General features: G+C 37.7%; 1 protein-coding gene across 1 annotated transcript; it reads right to left on the bottom strand.

Moving 5' to 3' along the window:
• Nucleotides 1-301: 301 nt before the first annotated feature.
• LOC127095553 (uncharacterized) lies at nt 302-11,251 on the bottom strand. The gene is made up of 2 exons (XM_051034228.1): nt 9,593-11,251; nt 302-316 (listed from the first exon to the last, which is right to left on the bottom strand). The coding sequence occupies exons 1-2, from the start codon at nt 11,249-11,251 to the stop codon at nt 302-304; spliced, it is 1,674 nt and encodes a 557-aa protein (XP_050890185.1).
• Between the last annotated feature and the right edge of the window lie 16,015 nt (nt 11,252-27,266).

Genomic DNA, 27,266 nt, shown 5'->3' with positions numbered 1-27,266 from the left:
TTTAAACTGAAAAGCCAAAGCTGGTAAAAGATTTGAATGAGCCTAAACCCTGAAACAATAAATAAATGGGCTCATTATCAGGAAGCCCAAGAGTAAGCTTGTGAGTGTGTGAAAAGGGTTTCTTAAACGGCGACCGTTGGAATCGCATCGGGTTTCTCTTTTTTTTTTATTTTTCGATTTTTTAACATAAAACGTGAACAATACGATTAAACACACAATACAGAACATAAAAAATGCGAGAAAGTAAATTATTACAACACAGTTAGCTATGAATAATTAGTATTACGAATAGTTAGTGGAATTAATCAAGCTGAAACTGAAACGAAACGGTTAGTAACAACATAAACAAATATAAAAAAACAATGTAAACATTTACTTTAGACAAAATAAACATTTGATATAAATAAACATTTAATTAAAATAAACATTTAAACAAATAATTAATTTAACTAACATTTAAATAAAACATATATGCAAAATAATAATAAAAGATAAACAATATTTAGTAAACAAAAGTAATATATATATATATATATATATATATATATATATATATATATTTATATTTTAGACAATAAATATATAGTAGACAAATATAATATATATGTACATTTAGACAAATAATATATAATAGACAAAAATAATATATATATATATATATATATATATATATATATATATATATATATATATATATAATATATATATATATATATATATATATATATATATATATATATATATATATATATATATATATATATATATATATATATATATATATATATAGAGAGAGAGAGAGAGAGAGAGACAAATAATATATAATAGACAAAGATAATATATATATATATATATATATATATATATATATATATATATATATATATATATATATATATTTAGATATATAATAGACAAAATATATATATATATATATATATATATATATATATATATATATATATATATATATATATATATATATATATATATATATATATATATATATATATATATATATAGATAAATAATATATTAAAACACATGTCGGCAAGCCGGAACTTTGCCGATTTCAGAGATAAGTGAAGAATATTACCTTGTGTGAAGAGGATCAACTTCTGATCGTCCAAATGATCGACCGAAAGCTGGAAACCGTCACCGACGCAGTGCTGGCTGCCTTCGTGAGTACCTGACTTCAACGTCGCTTTTGATCGGTGAAACGACGCCGGAATGAAATGAAACTTGGATATTTGTGACCTGGACTCAACGAACTTCAAAGATATGAAATCGGTTTTGTGTTTCGGTGAATAATCGGGACGATTTTGGGTTACCGAAAATGAAGAACAAGTGAAATACGGTAATGCTTTTGGAAAAATATTTCTTTTCAATTCTCTGTTTCTCTCACCACACGTTTTTTCCTTACTGATCTACCTTTTTTCTTTTCTTACTAACAACATATATATATATATATATATATATATATATATTTAGATTACTTAAACAATAGGAAACCTAAAAAATATCTAACATAAATTAATAATATATATTTAGATTACTTAAACAATAGGAAACCTAAAAAATATCTAACATAAATTAATAATATATATTTAGATTACTTCAACAATAGGAAACCTAAAATATATCTAACATAAATTAATAATATATATTTAGATTACTTAAACAATAGGAAACCTAAAAAAATATCTAACATAAATTAATAATATAATTTATATATTATATAATAATAATAATAATAAACTAATATAATATTAATCCTAATTTAATAAACTAATTAACAACTAAACACAATTAATATTAAGCACAAATAATATTAAACGGCACACGATTAAAATACGATAAAATCGAGCGACACGAACGCGATAAAAATGATGACAATTTGCACAGCAAAACAGACAAATTGATAAAACCAATAAACCAGTAAACCGGTAAACCAGTAAAATAAACAACACGACTCAAACAGACTCGATTAAATCACACGGCACAACACGTAATTAAATAAACAACCCTAGGCAATAATAAAATCAACACGACATCACGAAAACGCTGACAAACACAATCACAAATAATCGGACAATACGAAAACTCTAATATATTCGAAATACAGTCAAAATACCGACAAACAAACAATTAAATAGATAAAAATGCACAAAACCTAATTGAAGCGATGCCACGCACAAAAGAGATAAGGGAGATAAATACGAGGCAACGATATCGGCCAGGTTTTGCTAAAACAACGAAATACAACACTGTAAGCAACGAAAACACACAAAACCTAATCAAACCAGTTGTCACGCGAAGTTTAAGAAATTGAGATGAATACGAGACAACGAGATTAATCAAGATGTGGTCAACAAAGCCAAAGTCAAATTTTGGGGTGCGACAGATGCCCCTATTTAATTAACTTAGGCCAGATAGCCAGAGGCTATCGAATGGCGTAAGGTAATTAAATATGACAAACGCCACAAAATTTGACCGCAAATGCATGTATGCATGATGCAAAAGACAGACAGACAGACATAGAGACACAGGAGTGCAAACTCTACTGGGGAAGGACATACACCGACTCAATGCATGAAGGTAAACACTGAGAATACTCAGCTGGGGAAGATTCACTACCTATTCATAGATGGAAAATAGGAGGAAAAGAGATATCGACTCAATGTTGATGATACATCACTATCTCATAGATGAAAGTGGGAAAAGATCAATATAACAAGAGTACTGATGTGACAGTACATTACCAACTCAAAGATGGAGGTAACAGAAAAGATGAATACCAACTCAAGGATGAAGGTATAACAAGGGCATAATAAGAATCGAACTACGTTAACTCATGGTTGACAGCTCACTACCCACTCATTGATGAGGTAAACAGGACATGCCAACTCAAAGTTGAAGGCAAGCTTCAAAAGATTGATAATAACACTGCTAGGGAAATCAAATTCCAACTCATTGATGATGGTGTAGATGAAGAATCAGATCTAAGGATCATTGTGCAGACTTACAGTTGAATGCACACTACCAACTCATTGATGAGGTAGACAGAGAAATGCCGACTCAAAGTTGAAGGCAACCACCGATTCATTGACAAAGGTTTTTAAAAGAATTTAGAACATATTCTCCTGGAGATGTTTATCATTACCGACTCAAAGATGACGGTGGAAGGACAAAATGTACCTAACTCATAGAGGAAGGTACTCCATCAACTCAAAGACGAAGATGGAATCAGAAGTTATCTGTGCAGACTCAAAGATGAAAGCACACTATCAGTTCAACAAGGATCAAACATACCCTACTCATAGATGAAGGTACTCCATCAACTCAAAGACGAAGATGGAATCACAGGAAAATGTGCGAACTCAAAGATGAATGCATATTACCAGCTCAAAGTTGCAGGTACTTCACCAACTCAAAGACGAAGGTGGAATCAAAAGGAATCTGTGCTAAACTCAAAGACGAAAGCACGCTACCAGCTCAAAGTTGCAGGTAGAACCATGGAACTTTCTGTGAGGATGTTATCAACTCATAGATGGAGATAGTAATTAATTTATCCGAGGGATAACAAAGGTTACCACTCATGGATGTAGGTAACTCAAGTTTGTAACGGGTACCAACTCAAAGGTGAAGGTATAAAGGACTTGGACACAATATCTGTCATGTCTGTTTTACTGAATGAGAGTCACAAAGACTATATTGTTGCCTTCTTTTACTGGCAATTTCTGAGCTTTATCTGGAGACACGAGGTTCAAACTAGGATAGAACTAGAATGAAACGGTCAAACAAGACTTCAACTGAAGAGGAATGAACTCATCAGGATTTACAACTGAAACAACCATCTTCCACGAGGCATAGATCTCTTGTGGGGAACATGACCAATAAAAGGTATTTTGCTGCTTATGAGGATACTCTATATGGAGAGATTGACTCAACCCACAATATAAACAAGGAAACAAGGTGCATATGAATGCAAGCATGATATGTCATAGATATGCATGAATATTTAGTAATGAATGCATGATGGACAGACAAAACTAGGAATAACTAAAAATGTTAACAGCTGCATAAGGACTTGCTGGAGATTTGCACTGAGACTCGCTAGGGAGTAGTACAAAGATTTGCTGGGGAATTGGTACAAGAGCACCATATCCAGGTTTCTTTAAAAGTCTGTCTCTGCTGAGGATTCCGTAGAAGAATGGAGATGCCTTCTACTTCAAAAATGCAGGAGATTCCCTGTGGTTCTTGAATTTGTGAGGTATATGAGGATTGGACCTTTCTGAGAACTCCGCTGGGGATACAAGGTGTTATCCTCTGGAAATAAGATGATATTGTAAGAGAAGTCCTGCAATTCTTGAATTTGCTGATAATGCAGAAGGGATTATTCTTCTGGAAGACTCCGCTGGGGATAAAGTCCGCTGGGGATAGGTGGTATCTTTCCAGGGAATAAGAATATAGGGGAAATCTATCCTTGATTTTTTTGCTTTAATTATCATGGAGACTTTGTGTATCTGAAGACTCTGCAGGGGATTATGGTGTCTGATATCTGGTTACGAGATCTTTCCTCTAGGAGACTCTGCCGGGGAACAGTGATGTCTGACCTTGAATATAAATGAGAATTCAGGAGAAATCCTGCAATTCTTGAATTTGCTTAAAATGCATAACACACTCTTCTTTTACTACAAAACATTACTGAGGAGGAGACATATCCTTCTATTGAATGGACAGAGAACAACAGAAGATTCCCTGTAGTTTCTGAATATCAACTTTCTTCACTCGCTGAGGGATGGAGACCTCTGTATTACTCCTGCTCAGGGAAATCAAATCTTCCTTCTCATCCTCTGCTGGGGACATTGCTGATCCCGCCTTAATAAATTACTGGGGAAATACCTGTAGTAATCCCATAGGCCAAATCTGTAACTTAAAACCTGGATCAAAGTCTTCATGATCAATTAACCGGGGAGTCTTCATGATCAATTAAACTGGGGAGTCTTCATGATCAATTAACTGGGGAGTCTTCATGCCCCAAGTGAAGGGAATAAACTTCTTGAAATATTTCTTGCATGATCTCTTGAGGAAAACTAGGAAGCATAGCTGGGGATATCCAGAATCACAACCTCTGCTGGAAAAATATTACTGCCAAGACACCTGTGGAGATTTTTTCATCATATACATATAAAGATAGTAATATGAACATGTCTAGTTGGAATCACATGATTTCAGAATTACTGGGACCACATGTCTCAATCCTTTTATTGATGTCCACAAATCAAAATAAATAATCTTTATATTTTTCAAAAACTGTTTTTAATTCAAAACTTTTGTTTCAAAACATATTTGTCAAAGTAAAAGAACTTTCGTAATTTGAAATGAAAATGAAGAGTGCCAAGAAATATAGAAAGGCTCAAATTGATTTGATAGGATGGTAATCAGCCAACAGCGTGATTCCATAGATCTTTACAAATTGGAAAATGGTAATTTCGTGGAAAAAGGGTACATTGAACTACAATGACATCATTCTCTCTTCCACTTTTGACCTGTATTGCAGCCTTGAGAAAGTTGGAGAACTGTTGAAAATATTCTGATACTTCAATGATCTTATCTCTGTTATGCAGTTACTTGCCTGAAATCCCTAACTTTTGCCTAGATTGCCCTTTCGGGTTTTCAATCTCCGGGATAATATTCTCTTTGTTTTTTTATGTCTCTAATTTCTGCTTGGACCGCCCTTTCAGGTTTTCAGTCCACCGAGACGCTCATTTTTGCCTAAGCCGCCCTTTCGGGTTTTCAACTTAGCGAGCTGTTCTTTTCATTTTTTAGGCGAAGTATTTCTTGACTGCATCTGTATTCACGGGACGTGGAAGCTCTTCACCATCCATGTTTGTAAGAATTAAAGCACCGCCTGAGAAGGCTTTCTTGACAACATAGGGTCCTTCATAGTTAGGAGTCCACTTGCCCCTAGAATCATTGTGAAATAGTATCATCTTCTTGAGCATAAGGTCACCCTCTTTGAATTCTCTCGGCTTAACCTTCCTATCAAATGCCTGCTTCATTCTCTTTTGATATAACTGTCCATGGCACAAGGCAGTCATTCTTTTTTCTTCAATCAAATTCAACTGATCGTATCTGCTTTGACACCATTTAGCCTCTGACAACTGAGTTTCCATTAGTATCCTCATTGATGGAATTTCAACCTCTATCGGTAACACAGCTTCCATACCGTATACAAGTGAAAATGGGGTTGCCCCAGTTGAAGTACGGACTGATGTTCTATATCCATGTAGTGCAAAAGGCAGCATTTCATGCCAATCTTTGTAGGTAACAACCATCTTTTGAATGATCTTCTTGATATTCTTATTTGCAGCTTCAACTGCCCCATTCATCTTGGGACGGTAAGGAGAAGAGTTGTGATGCTCGATCCTGAAACTTTCACATAATTCATCCATCATTTTGTTGTTCAGATTGGAGCCATTGTCAGTGATGATCTTGTTTGGAATGCCATATCGGCAAATGAGATTATTTTTGATGAATCTGACCACCACTTGCTTTGTCACCTTTGCATACGAAGCTGCTTCCACCCATTTGGTGAAGTAATCAATTGCCACGAGAATGAAACGGTGTCCGTTGGAAGCTTTGGGTTCAATCATACCGATCATGTCAATGCCCCGCATTGAGAATGGCCAAGGAGCAGAAATCACATTCAAAAAGGTTGGTGGTACATGAACCTTATCAGCGTAGATCTGACATTTGTGACACTTCTTTACAAATTTGCAGCAATCTGATTCCATGGTCAACCAGTAGTAACCAGCTCTCAACATCTTTCCTGACATAGAGTGGCCGTTTGCATGAGTACCAAAGGACCCTTCGTGAACTTCTTTCATCAACATTTCTGCTTCCTTTTTGTCAACACATCTGAGTAAGACCATGTCATAATTCCTCTTATAGAGCACATTCTGATTAAGGAAGAAACTGCCTGACAATCTTCTCAAAGTCTTTTTATCTTTTTCTGTTGCTCCAAGAGGATACTCCTGAGTCTGAAGGAAATGCTTGATATCGTGGTACCATGGTTTATCATCAAAACTGGCCTCAGCTGTAAACACATGTGCTGGTCTATCAAGTCGCTTGATCACAATTCTGAGTACTTCGTTTGGAAAACCCACTTGATACATTGAAGACAACGTAGCTAGAGCATCCGCCATCTGATTCTCATCCCGAGGAATGTGATGCAACTCAACCTTGGTGAAGAAAGTCAACAATCTTCTTGCATAGTCTTTGTATGGGATCAAGCCTGGGTGGCGTGTTTCCCATTCTCCTTTGATCTGATTGATAACTAACGCTGAGTCACCATAAACAATAAGATTTTTGATGCGGAGGTCAATGGCTTCTTCAAGACCCATGATACAGGCTTCATATTCAGCAATGTTGTTTGTACATTCAAAACAAATTCTTGCCGTGAAAGGAATATGAGAACCTTCTGGAGCGATAATGACTGCACCTACTCCATGTCCATAAGCGTTGGAAGCTCCATCAAATACTAAACCCCATTGAGAATTTGGTTCAGGTCCTTCTTCAGGAAGTGGCTCTTTACAATCTCTGGATTTTAGGAACATGACATCTTCATCAGGAAACTCATCCTCATTATCATCGTGATCTTCAACGGGTTGGTGAGCAAGGTACTCAGCCAACACACTGCTCTTAATAGCTTTCTGGGTATGATACTCAATGTCGTATTCTGATAACAGCATCTGCCATCTGGCAATCTTACCAGTGAGTGCAGGCTTCTCAAAAATGTACTTGATTGGATCCATTTTGGATATCAACCAAGTGGTGTGACTTAACATATACTGCCTCAATCTCTTAGCAGCCCAAGCCAATGCACAACATGTCTTCTCGAGTAAGGAGTATCGTGATTCACAGTCAGTAAATTTCTTGCTTAAGTAGTAAATGGCATGCTCTTTCTTTCCAGTTTCGTCTTGTTGACCCAGAATACAGCCCATAGAATTCTCAAGCACTGTCAAATACATAACCAACGGCCTTCCAGCAACAGGTGGTAACAAGATAGGAGGCTCCATGAGGTACTCTTTGATACTGTCAAATGCTTTCTGACAATCCTCTGTCCAAACACAATTCTGACTCTTTCTCAGCAATTTGAAGATAGGTTCACAAGTGGCAGTCATGTGAGAAATAAACCGGGATATGTAATTCAATCGTCCTAGAAAACCTCTCACTTGCCTTTCGGTTTTTGGTGCGGGCATCTCTTGGATAGCTTTTACTTTATCTGGATCAACTTCAATGCCTTTTTGGCTGACAATGAAGCCCAAGAGTTTACCTGACCTGACGCCAAATGTGCATTTGTTCGGATTGAGGCGAAGACGGAACTTCCTCAATCGTTGAAACAGCTTCAATAGATCTACTAAGTGACCTTCTTCTGAACGAGACTTCGCGATCATGTCATCCACATAAACCTAAATCTCTTTGTGCATCATGTCGTGAAAGAGCGTTGTCATGGCTCGCTGGTAAGTAGCACCTGCGTTCTTCAACCCAAACGGCATTACTTGATAATAAAATGTTCCCCATGGTGTTATGAAGGTAGTTTTTTCCATGTCTTCGGGAGCCATTTTGATCTGGTTATACCCGGAGAATCCGTCCATGAAGGAGAATATGTCAAACTTTGCTGTATTGTCTACCAACATGTCAATGTGAGGCAGGGGGAGATCATCCTTTGGGCTTGCTCTATCTAAGTCACGATAGTCGACACACATTCGTACCTTCCCGTCCTTCTTAGGAACTGGCACATTATTTGCTATCCACTCTGGATACACTGAAGTGGCAAGAAAACCAGCATCTATTTGCTTTAGAACTTCTTCCTTAATTTTGACGGCCATATCTGGATGTGTTCTTCTTAATTTCTGTTTGACCGGTGGACATTCTGGCTTCAAAGGTAGCTTGTGCTCTACGATGTCAGTGTCGAGACCAGGCATATCTTGATAAGACCAAGCAAACACATCTACATACTCTTTCAACAGGCTGATCAATTGCTCCTTGACCTGTGGGGATAACAATGCTCCAATTTTGACTTCTTTCACATTTTCTTCCGAACCCAAGTTGACTGTTTCCAAAGGCTCCTTGTATGGCTGAATAATGTCTTCTTCATTTTCAAGCTGGCGGGCGACCTCTTCTGGAATCTCATCCCACTCTTCCTCTTCAGCTTCGAATACAGAATGTTCAAAGTTGGGAGAGGGCATGATGTCATTGTGTTCAACGGGTTTAAGTAACCTGTACAAACAATTGTTTTTAGAGGACTGACCATGACATGCAAAAATGTGTTCTTTTTAAGGTTTTTTTTTTTTTGTGTTACCATTTTCCGAAAAAGCTGAAAAGATAAAAAGACACAAGTGTATAGGAACACAAAAGATCTTTTTCATGGATAGTACGTTTTTGACAAAAGTGCCCATTTTACAAAATTAATGCTTCGCGCTTTGGGCTAAAGCGGAAGATTTTTGAAAACTGAAAAGCTTAATTACTTTGATATGTGGACACAATGTGGGATGTCAACTGCGGTCCAGTTCTTCATAACTACTCCTGGTGTCACAAATCTGGGGCCTTCGTCTTCTGTCTTTCCCTCAAAAGTATCCTCCTCAACTGCTACCATGTTGATAAACCCACCGCTGTGAAAGATATCTTTGAAAGGTCGCACCACTGAAGTCTGCACTTGTTTTCCATCAACAAAGCCTAATCCTGCATGGTTAACATTTTCTGGCAACTCTATCACCTTGCCCCACATTTCTGTAGGACCTCTCTTGACAATCTGCTGGGCGTCTTTGAATGACGCGATTGAACCTTCACTTTTCTTGTAATCATCGATGGTCAGGGCCTGAAATGGAGTTTGAACAGTCGTCTCGTCTACTTCTATCACACTAAACGATGAAAGGTGGCTAATCAGCATAGCCTGCTCCCCATTAACCGTCACTATTTGCCCATTCTTGACAAACTTTAACTTTTGGTGTAACGTGGATGTAATGGCACCCGCCTCGTGAATCCGTGGGCGTCCGAGCAGACAGCTATAAGCTGGCACTATGTCCATAACCTGGAAAGTGATCTGGAATACGTGTGGTCCAATACCAATAGGCAAATCAAATTCTCCAATGACTGTTTTTCTTGATCCATCGAACGCTTTCACAATAATTCCACTGTGCCGCATTTGCCCCCCTTTGTACTTTAGCTTCACCAAGGTAGACTTGGGCATGACATTCAGAGATGAATCGGTGTCAATTAGGATATTAGACAAAGAATCCCCTTGACAATTGGCTGAGATATGGAGAGCGAAGTTGTGATTCTTTCCTTCTTCTGGCAGTTCTTCATCACAAAAGCCTAAGCCATTGCACGAAGTGATGCTGCCTACAACATTGTTGAACTGCTCTGCTGTTATATCCTGTTCTACAAAGGCTTGATCAAGCACCTTCAGTAGTGCTTCTCTGTGGACAGCTGAATTCAATAATAAGGACAGGATCGAGATTTTTGACGGTGTCTGTAGCAACTGATCTACCACTTTGTAGTCACTGAGCTTGATAATTCTAAGTAGTTCATCTGTTTCTTTATCAAGGGTTGAATTGCTTGTTTGCCCTTCTGCTTCTCTTGTCACTGGTACCACGACTACTGGATCTTTCTCAACATTTCTACTTGGGATAACCGGCGGAGCGAACACGCGGCCACTGCGCGTCATTCGGCTATTTGCTGCGATATTGGTAACTGAGGCTAAGGTTTTAATCTCGACCTCTTTACCGTTCTCAATAATAGTTGCTGCATAGCGGTAGGGGACCGCTTTATCTGAAGTGTAAGGCATTGGGCCCGGAGGGCAAATCACCACTGGATCCCTCGGATGATAAGCTATCTCTACTTTCTCTGGAATGTTGAAGCAAGGAATGATGACATTCACCTCTTGTTCTTGTGATTCTGGAGAACTCACTTGTCTAGAAATCTGAATCAAAACCTGATCAAGGACGCCTTGCAAATCATCTTGAATCTTTCTACAACCTCTTGAATTGACTGAACATGTACCATAGATCTGGTGGTCATGTTGGAATAGACCATGAGCACATAAAACAGAATGAATTTCAACCAAAGACCGCCGAATCTCCTCTATCTTCGTAACACGTTGTTCATTGAGACAAACTTCTATATTGTTCACTGATGAAGGACCATGACTTGGCATTGGATTGTCCTTCACATTGGGACCCATGTTCTTGAAGGTCAGGATACCTGCTCTTGTCAACTTCTGTACTTCCAACTTTAAAGCAAAACAGTTGTCTAAGTCATGACCTGGAGCATTCTGATGAAAGGGACAAGATACCTCTGGCTTGTACCACCAAGGTAGCACTTCTGGTACAAGAGGTCGTGGTCGTGGTTGCACAAGGTTTTTAGTGATCAAAGCTGGATACAATTCTGCATATGACATTGGAATTGGATCAAAATTGGTTCTTCTTTGCTACTGTGGTGGACGTTGTTGTAACTGATGTTGATGTTGTTGAGGTTGATGTTGTTGCTGATACTGAGTATTCTGTTGGAAGCGGTTGGTACGCTGCTGAGGGTATTGGACTTGAATTGGAGCGGAAGTGATTACTGGAGTCACGGCTGCTATATGTTGGTGTTGGGAATGGTAAGGATAATTGATCCTTCTTGGATGATTATAGGACACAGCATTAGTTTCTTGTTCCTTCTTTTTCATAAAACCGCCGTACCTCTTTGCCCCGCTTGAAGATGAACTTCCTTCTCTGACTAGACGCCCTTCTCGAACTGCTTCCTCTAAACGGACTCCCATGTTTACCATGTCAGTAAAGTCTGTAGGAGCGCTTGCAATCATCCTCTCGTAATAAAAAGTATCAAGAGTCTTTAAGAACACTTTCGTCATCTCCTTTTCTTCCATAGGTGGAACAACCTGTGCTGCAATTTCGCGCCACCTTTGCGCGTATTCACGGAATGTCTCCTTTTCTCTTTGTTGCATGGACCTCAACTGATCTCGGTCTGGCACATTATCAAGGTTGTATTTGTAATGTTTGATAAAGGCCTCGCCTAAATCGTTGAAAGTCTTGATCTGAGAACTGTCTAATCCCATATACCAACGTAAAGCTGCACCGGTAAGGTTGTCTTGAAAACAATGAATGAGCATCCTTTGGTCGTTGGTGTACATTGACATCTTTCGCACGTACATAACCAAATGGGTCTGTGGACAAGAACTTCCTTTGTACTTTTCAAATTCTGGTAGTTTAAATTTTGCTGGCATCCTTACGTCTGGAACCAAACACATATCATTTACATCTCTGCCAAACCGTTCTTTCCCACGAAGAGCTTTTATCTCTTTTTGTAATTCCGCAAACTGATCCTGGAATTCATCCATTCTATCATTGAGACCAGGATCCTCACTTGGGGTAGGGCCGTGATAGACAGGTTCTCCTAGGTGAGGAGTATAGTGAACAACGGGAGGCACATTAGTGAAGACAGGAGCATTTGGTGGAACGAACTCTTGTTGATATCTATCTTGATTAAGATCCCTGGGTATTTCCCAAGGACGGGATGCTGTGATGGTAACAGAAGTGACTGGGACAGCGTTGATTTCTGAAGCGATGACTATAGTGACGGGTGCTGCTGTTGTCTGATTCTGAATTTGAGGTTGATTCTGTGCCGAAGTCTGTCCTGAATTATGAACTTGAGCCCTAGCCTGGGCTTCCTCTGCTTGTAGACGGGCGGTTAACATTTGGTTGCGCATCTCTGCTGCTTGTGCTTGCGCCTGGATCTGTGCATCTTGTGCTTCGGCAACCTGAGCTTGTGTTGTTTGAAGTTGAGCAGCTTGGGCTGCTTGGTTTGCTATCAATGTCTCGACCATAGCAGAAAGGCGGTCAACCTGAGCTTTCAATTCTCGGTTCTCGTTATCTGTTATCTCCATTCTTCTTTTGTAGTTGGCTCTTGTGTTGTAATTATGCGTCAGCTTGGAATGGATCTGCTGGCGGGAAGCAACTGTTAGAAGACTGGACCAAGACAGACAACCTGTATGCACGTGATGCATGGATATGCAAAATGAATGATATTCCAAGGAACTCTAAGTGAAGGAAAAGATAGAATTGCAAACATTTTTGATAACAAAACAAAATTTTTCATTTTAAGCATTTTTATCAAAATATACAAAGTTATCAACCCAAAATACAACCAAGAAAACCATTTAAGGACATGTGTCATCAGGACGAGCATAAACAAGTAGGAGTTGTCCTTCAAGTCTCTCAATTCTTTCTTCATAGGCCTTCTGCATAAAAGCTTTCTCCTTCACCAAACTGTCTACAAGACCTTTCCATGCACCTGAGGACTGTGGAATCTGGGAGTAATCTGTTGTGCCTGAGGAAAATAAATCCTCTTGCACCCTTGGACGTTTACCTGCACGATCTTCTCCACTCTGCTCCTTTAACTGTCTCTGAAGTTCTTCATTTTCCAATTCGAGCACCTGGGCCTTATCCTTCCAAGCGTCTCTCTCTTTCTTGACCCTCTCCAAGGTGGCTTGGAGTTCTTCTTTGTCATCTAACGGAAGGTAGGGGGTCTTCAACGGAGCGGGTTTGATAGGATCATGATGTGGGTATGGCATTTTCAACTGTATAGCTCTGGCTCTGATCCACTGGAGGTACGGCTCATAGGAGGTACAATCTTTCTTACCCAATTCAAGTCTCCCTTTGCGACAAACACGATGCCAAGCTCTTACTACTCTCTCTTTCATGGTAGGGTCCTCCTCGTTATCCCTCAAGAAAATACCTTCTAAAAGAATGTTAGGAGGCTTGTCCTTCATAGGGTAACCGAGTTCTCTCCTAGCAAGTACTGGATTATAAGAAATGATTCCCTTTGTGCCCATGAGGGGCACATTGGGGAACTCCCCGCAACTATCAATGATCACATCGTCTAAAACTCTACTATACCATGCAATATCTGACTAGGTAAGAGACATAATCCTCTGTGACCACTGAAGTCCTGACTTGCGATCCCAAAAAGTAGCTGACTTAGGAAGATGAGAGACAAACCATTTGTAGAGTAACGGTATACAGCAGACTATGGTTCCTCCTCCTTTCAAAGTACGGTAATGGATGGAATGATAGGTGTCTCCGAGCAAAGTTGGAACAGGATTACCACTTAGGAAGATGCGTATAGCATATGAATCCACAAAACCTTCAATATTAGGAAATAGTAACAAACCGTAGATCAACAAGGCGAACAGATGCTCCACAATAATATCACAACCTTGACTGGCAAAATAAGAAACCTTCCCCATTAAGAACTTGGCAGTGAAACCTGGAAGTCCTCCTTTGGTGGTGAAGTTATTCTTGAATTCTGACTTCTTCATGTACAACACTTTTGCAAGAGAACTGTGCTCGGGTAACTTTTCTGAACCAGAGAAAGGTACTGTATCAGCAACTGGGATGTGAAGCAATTGGGCATACTCTTCCAATGTAGGCATGAGTTGATAGTCTGGGAATGTGAAACAGTAATAGACTGGATCATAGAACTGTACTAATGTCTGCAATAACCCTTCTTCCATCCTAAGCGTCAATAAAGATATAAGTGCCCCATATCTGTCTCTGAAACCAATAGGATCTGCGATCGAAGAAACCAGTTTCTTTAGTTCATCTATCTTTGGATTGATGAGATTGTACTTTTTCACACTTCTCCGTCCAAAATCCATGTTTCCTGCAATATTTGCAATCCTCACTTTAAGTTCCTTGGAAAAAGGTTGAAATGATGGGAATGAATGCATGTCATGCATGAATGCAACAAACACAAACATGGTCAAACAATACAAGGCTCAAAGTTCATCACCAGCATGGAGTTTAGGACAAAGCCCCAAGATAAGTTCTAAGGTTCACCTGCCAAACGGGTTCTAAAAGTTCCCAAGGTTATGGATCCTTCTTCGGATAATACCGGGTTAAGCAACTGCTCGCTTTCCAATAATATTCTCAAAAGAATCTCGCTTGAGTGTGATATCGCGTATCAACCAAACCAGACTTTTGGTCCGAAGTGGTCACCGCATCACATCCTAAGTAAGGCCAAGATGGGGTAAAGGTAAACTAAGGTCCTTGGCTTCACGGGCCCGTCGAAAGCAACAATGCCTCACAAATGACTTGTTTAGCACTATCACCCTCAAAGAGGCCTCCACCAAGCGGACAAAGGCTCAAGTCAACTCGGTAAGGATTGTCTCCTATCAAGTCAACCTGAATTATCATCCATCCTATCTCAAATGTGCCCCAAATCCGGGTGTAGGATTTATCACAAGTATCCCCCAAAACCCAAAATAACAAACATTACAAACAATACAATTTAGCAAATATTCACAAAGCAAACATATAAACAAGCAAAGATAGGCTAAACCCTCAAATAAGTTTAATCATGTATGTCCCCAGCAGAGTCGCCATTCTGTCGCGGCGGGATTTTTCACTCGATTAAGTATTGATTGAACTTAACCCGTTTGAAAAATATTTTAAATGCAAGAGTCGCCACCGTCTTTTATTTTATCCAAAAAGAGGAAGGGAAAAATAACGATAAATCCCTTTAGAGTTACGGGTTCGGGGGTTGGTTATGCAAAGGGAAGATATTAGCACCCTCTACATCTGTGGTACTCCACAGGAACCTTTTTGCTTATGTTTATGTGAATGCTTTGCTTTTTTCGCTTTGATCGTTTGATTCGGGAGATGAGAAAAGAACTTGATTTTATTGCTTTTGGACTCGATAAAGTCGTAGACTTCATGCCTACGTATCTCCAAGGCGCAATGGAGAAATCAGAATCCACGTAGTTCTCCCAAAAGAAAAGGGGAAAGTCTGTTTTGTTGATTTTAGATTGGCGTGTCTTGCCATCTCTTGCTCGACCTAGGCGGGAGGCTTCGAGACTGACACGTCCTTTTGAAAACGTTTTTAAACTGAAAAGCCAAAGCTGGCAAAAGATTTGAATGAGCCTAAACCCTGAAACAATAAATAAATGGGCTCATTATCAGGAAGCCCAAGAGTAAGCTTGTGAGTGTGTGAAAAGGGTTTCTTAAACGGCGACCGTTGGAATCGCATCGGGTTTCTCTTTTTTTTTTTTTTCGATTTTTTAACATAAAACATGAACAATACGATTAAACACACAATACAGAACATAAAAAATGCGAGAAAGTAAATTATTACAACACAGTTAGCTATGAATAGTTAGTATTACGAATAGTTAGTGGAGTTAATCGAGCTGAAACTGAAACGAAACGGTTAGTAACAACATAAACAAATATAAAAAAACAATGTAAACATTTACTTTAGACAAAATAAACATTTGATATAAATAAACATTTAATTAAAATAAACATTTAAACAAATAATTAATTTAACTAACATTTAAATAAAACATATATGCAAAATAATAATAAAAGATAAACAATATTTAGTAAACAAAAGTAATATATATATATATATATATATATATATATATATATATATATATATATATATATATATATATATATATATATATATATATATATATATATATATATATATATATATATATATATATATATATATATATATATATATATATATATATATATATTTATATTTTAGACAATAAATATATAGTAGACAAAAATAATATATATGTACATTTAGACAAATAATATATAATAGACAAAAATAATATATATATATATATATATATATATTTAGATAAATAATATATTAAAACACATGTCGGCAAGCCGGAACTTTGCCGATTTCAGAGATAAGTGAAGAATATTACCTTGTGTGAAGAGGATGAACTTTTGATCGTCCAAATGATCGACCGAAAGCTGGAAACCGTCACCGACGCAGTGCTGGCTGCCTTCGTGAGTACCTGACTTCAACGTCCCTTTTGATCGGTGAAACGACGCCGGAATGAAATGAAACTTGGATATTTGTGACCTGGACTCAACGAACTTCAAAGATATGAAATCGGTTTTGTGTTTCGGTGAATAATCGGGACGATTTTGGGTTACTGAAAATGAAGAACAAGTGAAATACGGTAATGCTTTTGGAAAAATATTTCTTTTCAATTCTCTGTTTCTCTCACCACACGTTTTTTCCTTACTGATCCACCTTTTTTCTTTTCTTACTAACAACATCTATATATATATATTTAGATTACTTAAACAATAGGAAACCTAAAAAATATCTAACATAAATTAATAACATATATTTAGATTACTTAAACAATAGGAAACCTAAAAAATATCTAACATAAATTAATAATATATATTTAGATTACTTCAACAATAGGAAACCTAAAATATATCTAACATAAATTAATAATATATATTTAGATTACTTAAACAATAGGAAACCTAAAAAAATATCTAACATAAATTAATAATATAATTTATATATTATATAATAATAATAATAAACTAATATAATATTAATCCTAATTTAATAAACTAATTAACAACTAAACACAATTAATATTAAGCACAAATAATATTAAACGGCACACGATTAAAATACGATAAAATCGAGCGACACGAACGCGATAAAAATGATGACAATTTGCACAGCAAAACAGACAAATTGATAAAACCAATAAACCAGTAAACCGGTAAACCAGTAAAATCAACAACACGACTCAAACAGACTCGATTAAATCACACGACACAACACGTAATTAAATAAACAACCCTAGGCAATAATAAAATCAACACGACATCACGAAAACGCTGACAAACACAATCACAAATAATCGGACAATACGAAAACTCTAATATATTCGAAATACAGTCAAAATACCGACAAACAAACAATTAAATAGATAAAAACGCACAAAACCTAATTGAAGCGATGCCACGCACAAAAGAGATAAGGGAGATAAATACGAGGCAACGATATCGGCCAGGTTTTGCTAAAACAACGAAATACAACACTGTAAGCAACGAAAACACACAAAACCTAATCAAACCAGTTGTCACGCGAAGTTTAAGAAATTGAGATGAATACGAGACAACGAGATTAATCAAGATGTGGTCAACAAAGCCAAAGTCAAATTTTGGGGTGCGACACCCTTGGCTGGTAATGATTGTTTCTCCCTCTGTTTGGTCCTCATTTTTTTACCTAGTTTTTGGTATCCTGATGCTCTTTTTCTTTTGGTCGATTCATCCTTTATTAAACCAGTAACCGGTTGTGGATAATCTTCCATGCGAGTATGTTATCTACGTTCTGACGGTAATAGATAATATATCTCATGCGCTCTTTGGTCGAAGTCTTTTGTTCTTCCCCAGTCGAGTAAGATTCGTATCCCTTTTGTGGAATCGAATGCCCATCCTATAATTGAGTCTGCTTTTCAGCCCTCTTTTGGATGATGAGTGTCTTGGAAATATTCCCCAATTCACGCTTGGCCGGTCGCCTATTATATGCCCAGTAACCGGTATCCCTGGTGCCCCTTCCCTTCTTCTCCTTATTATGACTTTTTGTCCCCCTGTGGAGTCAGATTTTCCTAAGTTGAAATATACCTTTTTAGGTTTTCCTCAGATGATTTCGGATGTTTGATATCTCTCACCCTCATACCGGTCTTAGATATTCATTCTCCCCGAGCATGTTATTCTTTCACCCTCATACCGATGTTCGGATCACATGTCTCTTTAAGCTTATTACCCAGTAACCGGTAATACCTCATCCCGTTGTTCCCCAGCGAAATCCCTTAGTGGATTCTCCCAGCCTGAGTCCGGATTTTTATCAGAGGTTCCTTTATGGATAATTTTGTTGTATTGGCATATTCCCCAATACATGCATCTTTGAGTCAGCTCGAGTCCTTCCATTGATTTATGGAATCTCTCTCATGTCTCAGCAAGTTCTAAGTCGTGACCTGCTCACGCAATTTATCTCTTTTTCTATCCCCATAAGAGTCCTAGAGTCTCTGTCCCGTGGAGTGAATTACTCATATGGATTGTCAGTTTCTCCGGATTTCTTTTCTTCTTTATGGACACATATCCCCACAGAGTACTATCCTTTTGCATACATACATTTTGCATCATGAGGTCTCTTAGGGACCAAAATTAGTCTCTTTGTTATTATTTAAGCCTATTCTACCTCGTCGAAGGCGAAAATTTTAACCTTCATATCTCCGGCTAGAATGACCTTAAATAGGGGCATCTGTAAGACCCTAATTTTGACCCTAAGATCCTTCATAGCATCATAACATTTCATTTGCATAGCCTCAAGGATCATAAGCATCTTGGTTCCCTTTGCCTTTGGGTGGGATCTCTTGTGAGTGGTTTGAGATCACCAAGCATGCTTGAATTGCATATTATTGTTTTTCTCATTATTATTATTAACTCAAAAGCACAAAAATATGTCACTAACATTTCTTGTTTGTAGCTTGAGCAATCACAAGGTCTAAAGGCTTCTAGGAGATCCTATGTAAAATGATGTGGTCAAGAGGTGATGAAGGTAAACATGGCAATGGCTCCTAAAGCTCTCATCCATCAAATATGCCTCCCAAGTATATCAATTCATCATTTTGATCAAGGAAACCCTAATTCATATGTTCATGAACTGTGCCTTTCCCATGAAGCAACCTCAACCCATGGTCAAAAACAATCAAGGGAAGTTCTTTAATTCATCATTTCATTCATATTTGAACTTATTTGAGTGTCCTCAATCATCAATTCATCAAGATATGAGGTGTGGACTTGAGAAGTTGATCAGTCAATTCATCTAACTATTTTGAAATGCACTGAGACCTAAATTTTTATGTGTTGGTCAAATGGAGATGACCCAAAGATACAGAATGTTCCTAAGGACAATATGAACAACTTTCATGTTCATCAAAAGTTTATTTGAAGCTTGGAAGGTCATCATCCATTCCAAGACATTATAGGTCATTTTGACTGAAACCCTAATTTTGAGTCAACTTCCCAAGAACATAACTCATTCATTTTTCATGATTTTGAGGTGAGACTTAATGCATTTGAAATCGTAATGTGTCTACTTCAAATGTTATGTTGAGAAAAATTGAAAAATCACAAAATAAATACATGGGATAATGCAAAACATTATAGGTCACTTTGGACCAAATGCATTGAGATGTGAAAAAGTCCAACTTCAAGTGCCTATAACTTCTTTATAAAAAATCCAAATGATGCACAATTTAAGTCAAAATTGATTGTCTTAAAAAGATCTACAACTTTCATGTTGAATATTGTATCATTTGGAGCTTGCATCATTGAAACATAGGGGCTTGAATATTGGCCAAATTTGGAAATTTCACATATGCATGTTTTGCACCCTACACTTCAAGCTCAAATTTCATTAATTTCCAAGGCCCAAATGAATTTTTGATCAACATGACATTTGTTCCTTATGCAATAAGCTTTCCAACCATTACTCATAAGGTTGCATTTAGATTTTGGACATGGCATTTTCGAAGGCTTCATTGAATTAGTGCATTTTATGAAAATCATTCCAATAGCCATGCATGAGCTGATTACATCCAATCTACACGTCCATTTCTTATTTGGTGATGTATAGCAATCAATTCCAATAAGAATTAGGCCCTCCATGAACCTGTACAGGCCCATGCATGGAGGCCCTCTTCACCCATGCACACGAGTTAACTCATGCATTCAGCCCTCTCCATCTATAAATACCATGCCATAGCTTCACAATTCCTCAACCTAATGGCGCCTAAACCTCTGCTGAATTGAATCCACACCCATACCAAAGGAACAAATCTCAATTTTCTCTAAAAATTTCAGATCTAGAATTCAGTTTCCTCGACTGTTTTCTTAAGATCTAAAGTTCCTAGACCTCTTCACCTTGATCCATTGAAGCTTCTGTTTGCAAAAGAGCTCAAAGATAGTGACTCCATTCATCTCAATTTCAAGGTTTTACTCAACTGCATTTTACTTCGAAACAGCTCATATATTGCTCCATTTGCCTTGATTGTGTGTGATCTGATGTCCTCTGTATAGAGGCATCATTATTGCGATCTTAATTTTTGAAATCAAGCAAGTTCAGTTGAACACCACCAAAGTTCCATCTCTGATTTCTCTCTCAATAGGGATCTAGAGTGGAATTGGGTGGCATAAGAGTGATGTACATCACTTCACCTTTCGAACGGTACCTAGATCGTGCGTTTTGGTGCACATTTGAATCTTTGTAATTTTTGGCCTTCGCCGGAGCTAGCCAGAGAAGACGGTGGCGCTGGCCACCGTCTGGTCTCCAGATTGGATCTGAGCCGTCCATCTCAGTTTCCAGATCTAATCTCCTCCACTCATTGTTATGACTTTTTTATAAACCGCGTGTGGTTGCATTGACTTGGATGTATTGTGGAAGCGCGCTGAGAGCCATGTGATATGCCAGCTCAATTAATGAGCCATCATCCAACGCCTCTCCTTTTTTCTAATTTTTAATTTCTAATTTCTATTTTCTTTTATTTCTTTTAATTCCATTTTATTTCTAAAATCCATATCTCTTTCATTATTGGTCCAAAAATTATGGGACCAACTGCATTATTTCTATTTTAATTTCTAGTTTCTAAAAATTATTTTCAATATTTTTTATTTTATCATTTGCTATTTTTTAGTAATTTTTTCTTTTCTGGTTATTTTTAATTCATTTTAAATAGTTTTTGATATTCAAAAAATACAAAAATATTTTCTCAACCTCTTTGAATGATGGTAGATCTACGAAAAATATTCTCATCAATTTATTAATTGATTTGAGATTTTTTTGAGATTTTAGTTCAATTAGATTATTTTTATGCATTTTTAATTGATTTCAAATAGTTTCTGACTTTTAAAAATGCTGAAATTTTTTATCAAACTTTGTTTGACCCTGTTGAACTTGGGATAATTCACTTGGACTTTTCAAAGTTGATTTGAAGTGAGTTTGAAGTTTGACCTTTCTTTAATATTTTAATTCAAGTTTTATTTTAAATATTAAAAATGCCAAAAATATTTTGTTTATTTCTTGACCTCCAAACTTCATCTTGCCTCTGTTTTCTATTGTTTGACCTTGATCTTCCCTATCTTTGGTCAACATTTGTTGATTGGTACATTCCCTTTCATTTAATGCACTTTAATTCTTCATTTCTATTCTCCATCTTCTTCTTCTTCTTCTTCTTCTTTTTTATCAATGAGTTAAAGGTTGATGGTTAGCATTGATTAGGGAGGTTTAATCTTCCTTGATTCAAATCTAATTCATCTTGATCAATGATCAAGTGAATGGCTTTGCATTAAGGATAGATTGCTTTCTAAATCATGCAAAGAACCTAAATCAATACAAGATCATTTCTCATCTTCTTTTTGGCATGGCAAGTTGTTGGAGTTTGATTCACTAATCAAGACCTCTAACTTGTGTTGTTGCCTACATTATTATTGACTGGCCTCAGATAGTTGTGACTTTTACATAAGTCCAATTACGATTGCTTAACATAGCGCTAAATTTGCCTTATGGCACACTAACTACTAACACTAACCATTAGCCATTAACATTTAATTCTTGCTCTTTACATTTATGCAATTTACTATCTTTGTACATATTATTCATTTGCTTTTTCCCCTTTGCTCATTTGAGCACATGTTTATGTTAATGCAAGTTACTTTTTGCTCACTTGAGCACATAATTGTGTATATATCATTGAGCTTGTGTTTTGTTTTGGATTGTTGTGGATCAAATGCAAAGAAATGGACAAATGGACTTAGTTTCTAGGACTTTCCCTATGCAAATTGGAGTAAAAGGACCTTAATGTTGAAGATGGACTAGAAGGACCAAACCTCTAAACTCGCTCTTGTCCATTCTTGATTTACTTCATTGGAACTTTTGATGTGTGTGCTTCTGTGCTAGGGAATCCTATAAGATCTCAACTTGAAGAACCATTGCCATATTCATCCAAAGTGAAAGATACAAGATACATTGAGGATCTCCTAAGGAGCTTGTTTGATTGTGTTGATTGTTTGAGCTTACTATCATTTTTCTTGCATATTCCAAAGGATGGGAGCTACTTGGATCATTAATATGATCTCAAGAGAGGAACTCCATTTGTGGTCTTGTTTCTTATCCCTTATCTCTTGTATGATTAGGACTTTAGCCATTCTTCTTCTTCCCTCCACTCTAACACAAGCCAAAACTTTTTGTGCAAACATTTAACACTTCTTTTCAAACATTAGAAACCTAAGCCTTATGCTTTTGATTTTCATTTTTTTTTTCATAACACTTATTTTGAATTGAACTTCTAAGTCAACTTTGACCATATTTTGTAAATACATTTCATTGGTAAATATAACCCATTCAAATGTTTTTGTGGTTTCAATGGCCACTCTCTTAATCAAAAACTTTTCATAACCTTTAGCTATTAGGTTTGAGTTATCCTTATGGTAGATATAATACTCACCTATATCCTTAGTGATGGACAATGAGTCTTCCATGATTATTATAGGGTTAACCCCTCACTAGCATGTTGAAGCTATCCTCATATGGTGGATTTGTGGTTTTTAGGTTGAGTTTTCTCCCTTGGATAACAAAAGACCTTAAGGCTTTTGGACCAATCAATTCACCAACTCATTTTGAGATTTTTACCCCGAACTACGAGGTTTTGATCCTAATCCTTTTTTAAGATGGTACGTAGGCAATGGGTTTATCCATCCAAACACAAAAAATGTAAATAACTTGTATATTCTCTTCTCATCTCTTCAATCATGTTTGCACAAACAAATTTTTCACAAAAAATACCAACCTTACAACAAATGTGAAAAGGGCTCCCTAGGAGTACCTAGGATGTTTTGGGTGCTTAAAACCTTCCCATTGCATAACCAACCCCCTTACCCCGATCTCTGACATTTTTACTAGTTTTTGATTCGATAAAACTTTTAGGTTTTTGTTCGCTTTCTAACCATTCCTTTGGATAAATAGAAGTGCGGTGGAGACTCGACTTGTATGGTTTACCTTGGATTTAGTCAATATCTCTAATGGTAACGAATACCCCGCTACAATATGCATGGTTTATGTGTGATGAATGCTGACAAACAAACATCTCTAACACAACCACGTCCGAGAATCAATGGACAGACATCCGGTACTACATCTCAAAAGAGAAAGCCAGGCCTACTGGGAAAACTCCCAATCTGATGAGGGGCAACAGATACCAGGAAACACCAATCTCTGCAAGGGAACAAGGCCAATGCTGAGAATCAAACAGTCACTCCCAAGGACAAAGATCACTGCTGGGGGATACGAACAGGATCACCAGGGATCAGAGACTACCGTTGGGAATAGGCAAGGGATCACAATCACCACTGCTGGGGGATACGAACAGGATCACCAGGGATCAGAATCACCACAGTTGGGGATCTTCCAACAGTATGCAGAGAACAAGATAAGATCAGAGAAAGAAGCGACTACTGGGGATCTTATCAGGAGGTGATGTAGAATTCTGTGGGGGGCAATAACCAAACAGAAGCACATCCGACAATATTCACTTCTAATCACTTGAAGGAAATATCTCTGCTAAGGAGAAAGAGGACCAGTCACTTCGATGGGAAAGGAATCAACACATCTTTCTCAGAAGTTCCAACGCCAAACTGCAATCAGGCAAATTCTTGGCTAAGGGGACTAAGCAAATGATAAGATCCAATGTAGAAATAACTCTAATGGGGAAATTATCAAGGAGAGAAATGAAACTCTGTGGGGACCAGCCCCCAGACAAAAGTTCCAAAACCAACAAATTTCCTCGCACTGCTGGAGAAAACAGACTCTGCCAAGAAGAAGAGGAACACTACTCCGCTGGGGATAGAAAGTAAACATTTCCATCACCCGCTCTGCTCAGGAGGAATCAACAAATAGGCTCTGATCAGACGACTCCACTGGGGAAACACTGCTGATGACCGTACTAGGGAGGAGAAGTGGGATCAATCCTGCTGAGGATGGAAGAAATCCAAACCTGTTGGAAATCAATGTAGGCGAATCCACAGGAGATAAGCTACCAACCAAAATGTCGAGAATTACACTCTTGTTAGGGATTTCCTGCTCATTCTGCGAGAAAAATCCAATCCGAATGAGGGAAGACCAACTTCCTCGAAAAGATAGCATGCCAATTTATCAATTTATAAGGGATTTTAGGTCAATCCTCACAAGGGATGACAACCATATAATTGATAACACAGATGCTAGTTCCAACCTCACTAGGGAGCTAGAAGATTAAGACCGAACTCCAAACTCTCTGGGGATTTGGTGGGATGTTAGAGCTCTCTGCATGATCTTTTTCTACGCTCGCGGAGGAGACAACCTGAAAGATAATGAAGAGGATACAAGTATGCTAGGAATAATGAACAAATGTCTTACCCTTTTGGAGATCATACTATCCTTGGGAAAGCACTGAAAATGCACCAATTATCCTTTCTGTCATTGGGAATGTTCACTTTGTTTAAAAACAAATTATGAAAATTTATTTATTTAAAACAACGATATTTATCAATTAAAACATGCAAAATATTTGTTGAACAGAAACAAATAAGAGTGCGAAGAATTGGATAAAGGCTCAAATTTATTTGATGGAATGGTAGTCTGCAAATGGCAAGACTCCATGGATTTTTACAAATTTGAAATTGGTGATATATATTGGAAAAGGGCTACATTGAACATAATGACCATTTCTCCACCAACTCTGAGTCCAATGTATTTGAAGCTTCAGTTGATGATGACTGAGCGAAATTCCTTGACAGAAGACAACTGGTAGAACAAAGTCTTGTCGGGATATAATTACTTGCCAAATCCCTACTTTTTTTGCATAGATTTCCCCAGAGTGAGGTACTCAATCTAGCGGGATACATATTCATCTTTTATGTCTCTAACTTTTTCCTGGATCGCCCTTTCGGATTTTCAATCCACCGAGACGCTCATTTTTTGCCTAAGCTGCCCTTTCGGGTTTTCGACTTAGCGAGCTATTCTGTTTTTATTTTAGGCGAAGTATTTCTTGACTGCATCTGAATTCACAGGACGAGTAAAATCCTCCCCATCCATAGTTGTAAGTATCAAAGCACCGCCTGAAAAGGCTCTCTTGACAACATATGGACCTTCATAGTTTGGAGTCCACTTGCCCTTGGAATCGGGCGCGAAAGACAAGACTTTCTTGAGCACAAGGTCAGCTTCTCAGATCACACGAGGCTTGACCTTCTTATCAAAGGCTTTCTTCATCCTTTGCTGATACAATTGACCATGACACATGGCAACCAATCTCTTCTCTTCAATTAAATTCAGTTGGTCATAACGACTCTGAACCCATTCATCATCAGTCAACTTGGCTTCCATCAAGACTCTCATTGATGGGATCTCCACCTCTACGGGGATTATAGCCTTCATGCCGTAAACAAGGGAGAAAGGGGTTGCCCCTGTTGAAGTGCGGACATATGTACGATATCCATGCAAAGCAAATGGCAGCATCTCATGCCAATCTTTGTACGTAACAACCATCTTCTGGATAATCTTCTTGATGTTCTTATTAGCAGCTTCAACAACCCCATTCATCTTGGGTCTATAAGGAAAAGAATTATGATGTGCTATCTTGAACTCGCTACACAGCTCTTTCATCATCTTGTTGTTCAAGTTAGATCCATTATCAGTAATGATATTGTCTGGCACACCATAACGGCATATGAGTTGATTCTTGATAAACTTCACAACCACTTGCCTGGTCACATTTCCATATGATGCAGCTTCAACCCACTTGGCGAAGTAATCAATTGCTACGAGAATAAATCTGTGACCATTGGACGCCTTTGGCTCTATCATGCCAATCATGTCAATTCCCCACATGGAGAAAGGCCATGGTGATGAAATTACATTCAGAAGTGTCGGGGGAATATGAATCTTATCTGCATAAATCTGACACTTATGACATTTCTTCACATACTTGCAACAGTTAGACTCCATTGTCAACCAATAGTAGCCTGCTCTCAACATCTTCTTAGCCATGGCATGTCCATTGGAATGAGTACCAAATGAACCCTCATGGACTTCATTTATCAACAGGTCTGCTTCGTGTCTATCCACGCATCTGAGTAGAACCATGTCAAAGTTTCTCTTATAAAGCACATCGCCATTGAGGTAGAAACTGCCAGATAATCTCCTCAAAGTCTTTCTATCTTTCACAGATGCCCCAGGCGGGTAAATCTAACTCTGAAGAAAACACTTGATATCATAATACCATGACTTATCATCCTTCACTTCTTCTAATGCAAATA

This window comes from Lathyrus oleraceus, chromosome 6, assembly GCF_024323335.1.
Source record: "Lathyrus oleraceus cultivar Zhongwan6 chromosome 6, CAAS_Psat_ZW6_1.0, whole genome shotgun sequence".
NCBI classification, from domain to species: domain Eukaryota; kingdom Viridiplantae; phylum Streptophyta; class Magnoliopsida; order Fabales; family Fabaceae; genus Lathyrus; species Lathyrus oleraceus.
This window is presented reverse-complemented; position numbering and strand designations above follow the sequence as displayed.

What these genes read in the sequence shown, in the direction of transcription:
- LOC127095553 (XM_051034228.1), bottom strand. Translation starts at nt 11,251, where the DNA reads ATGGGTCCCAATGTGAAGGACAATCCAATGCCAAGTCATGGTCCTTCA.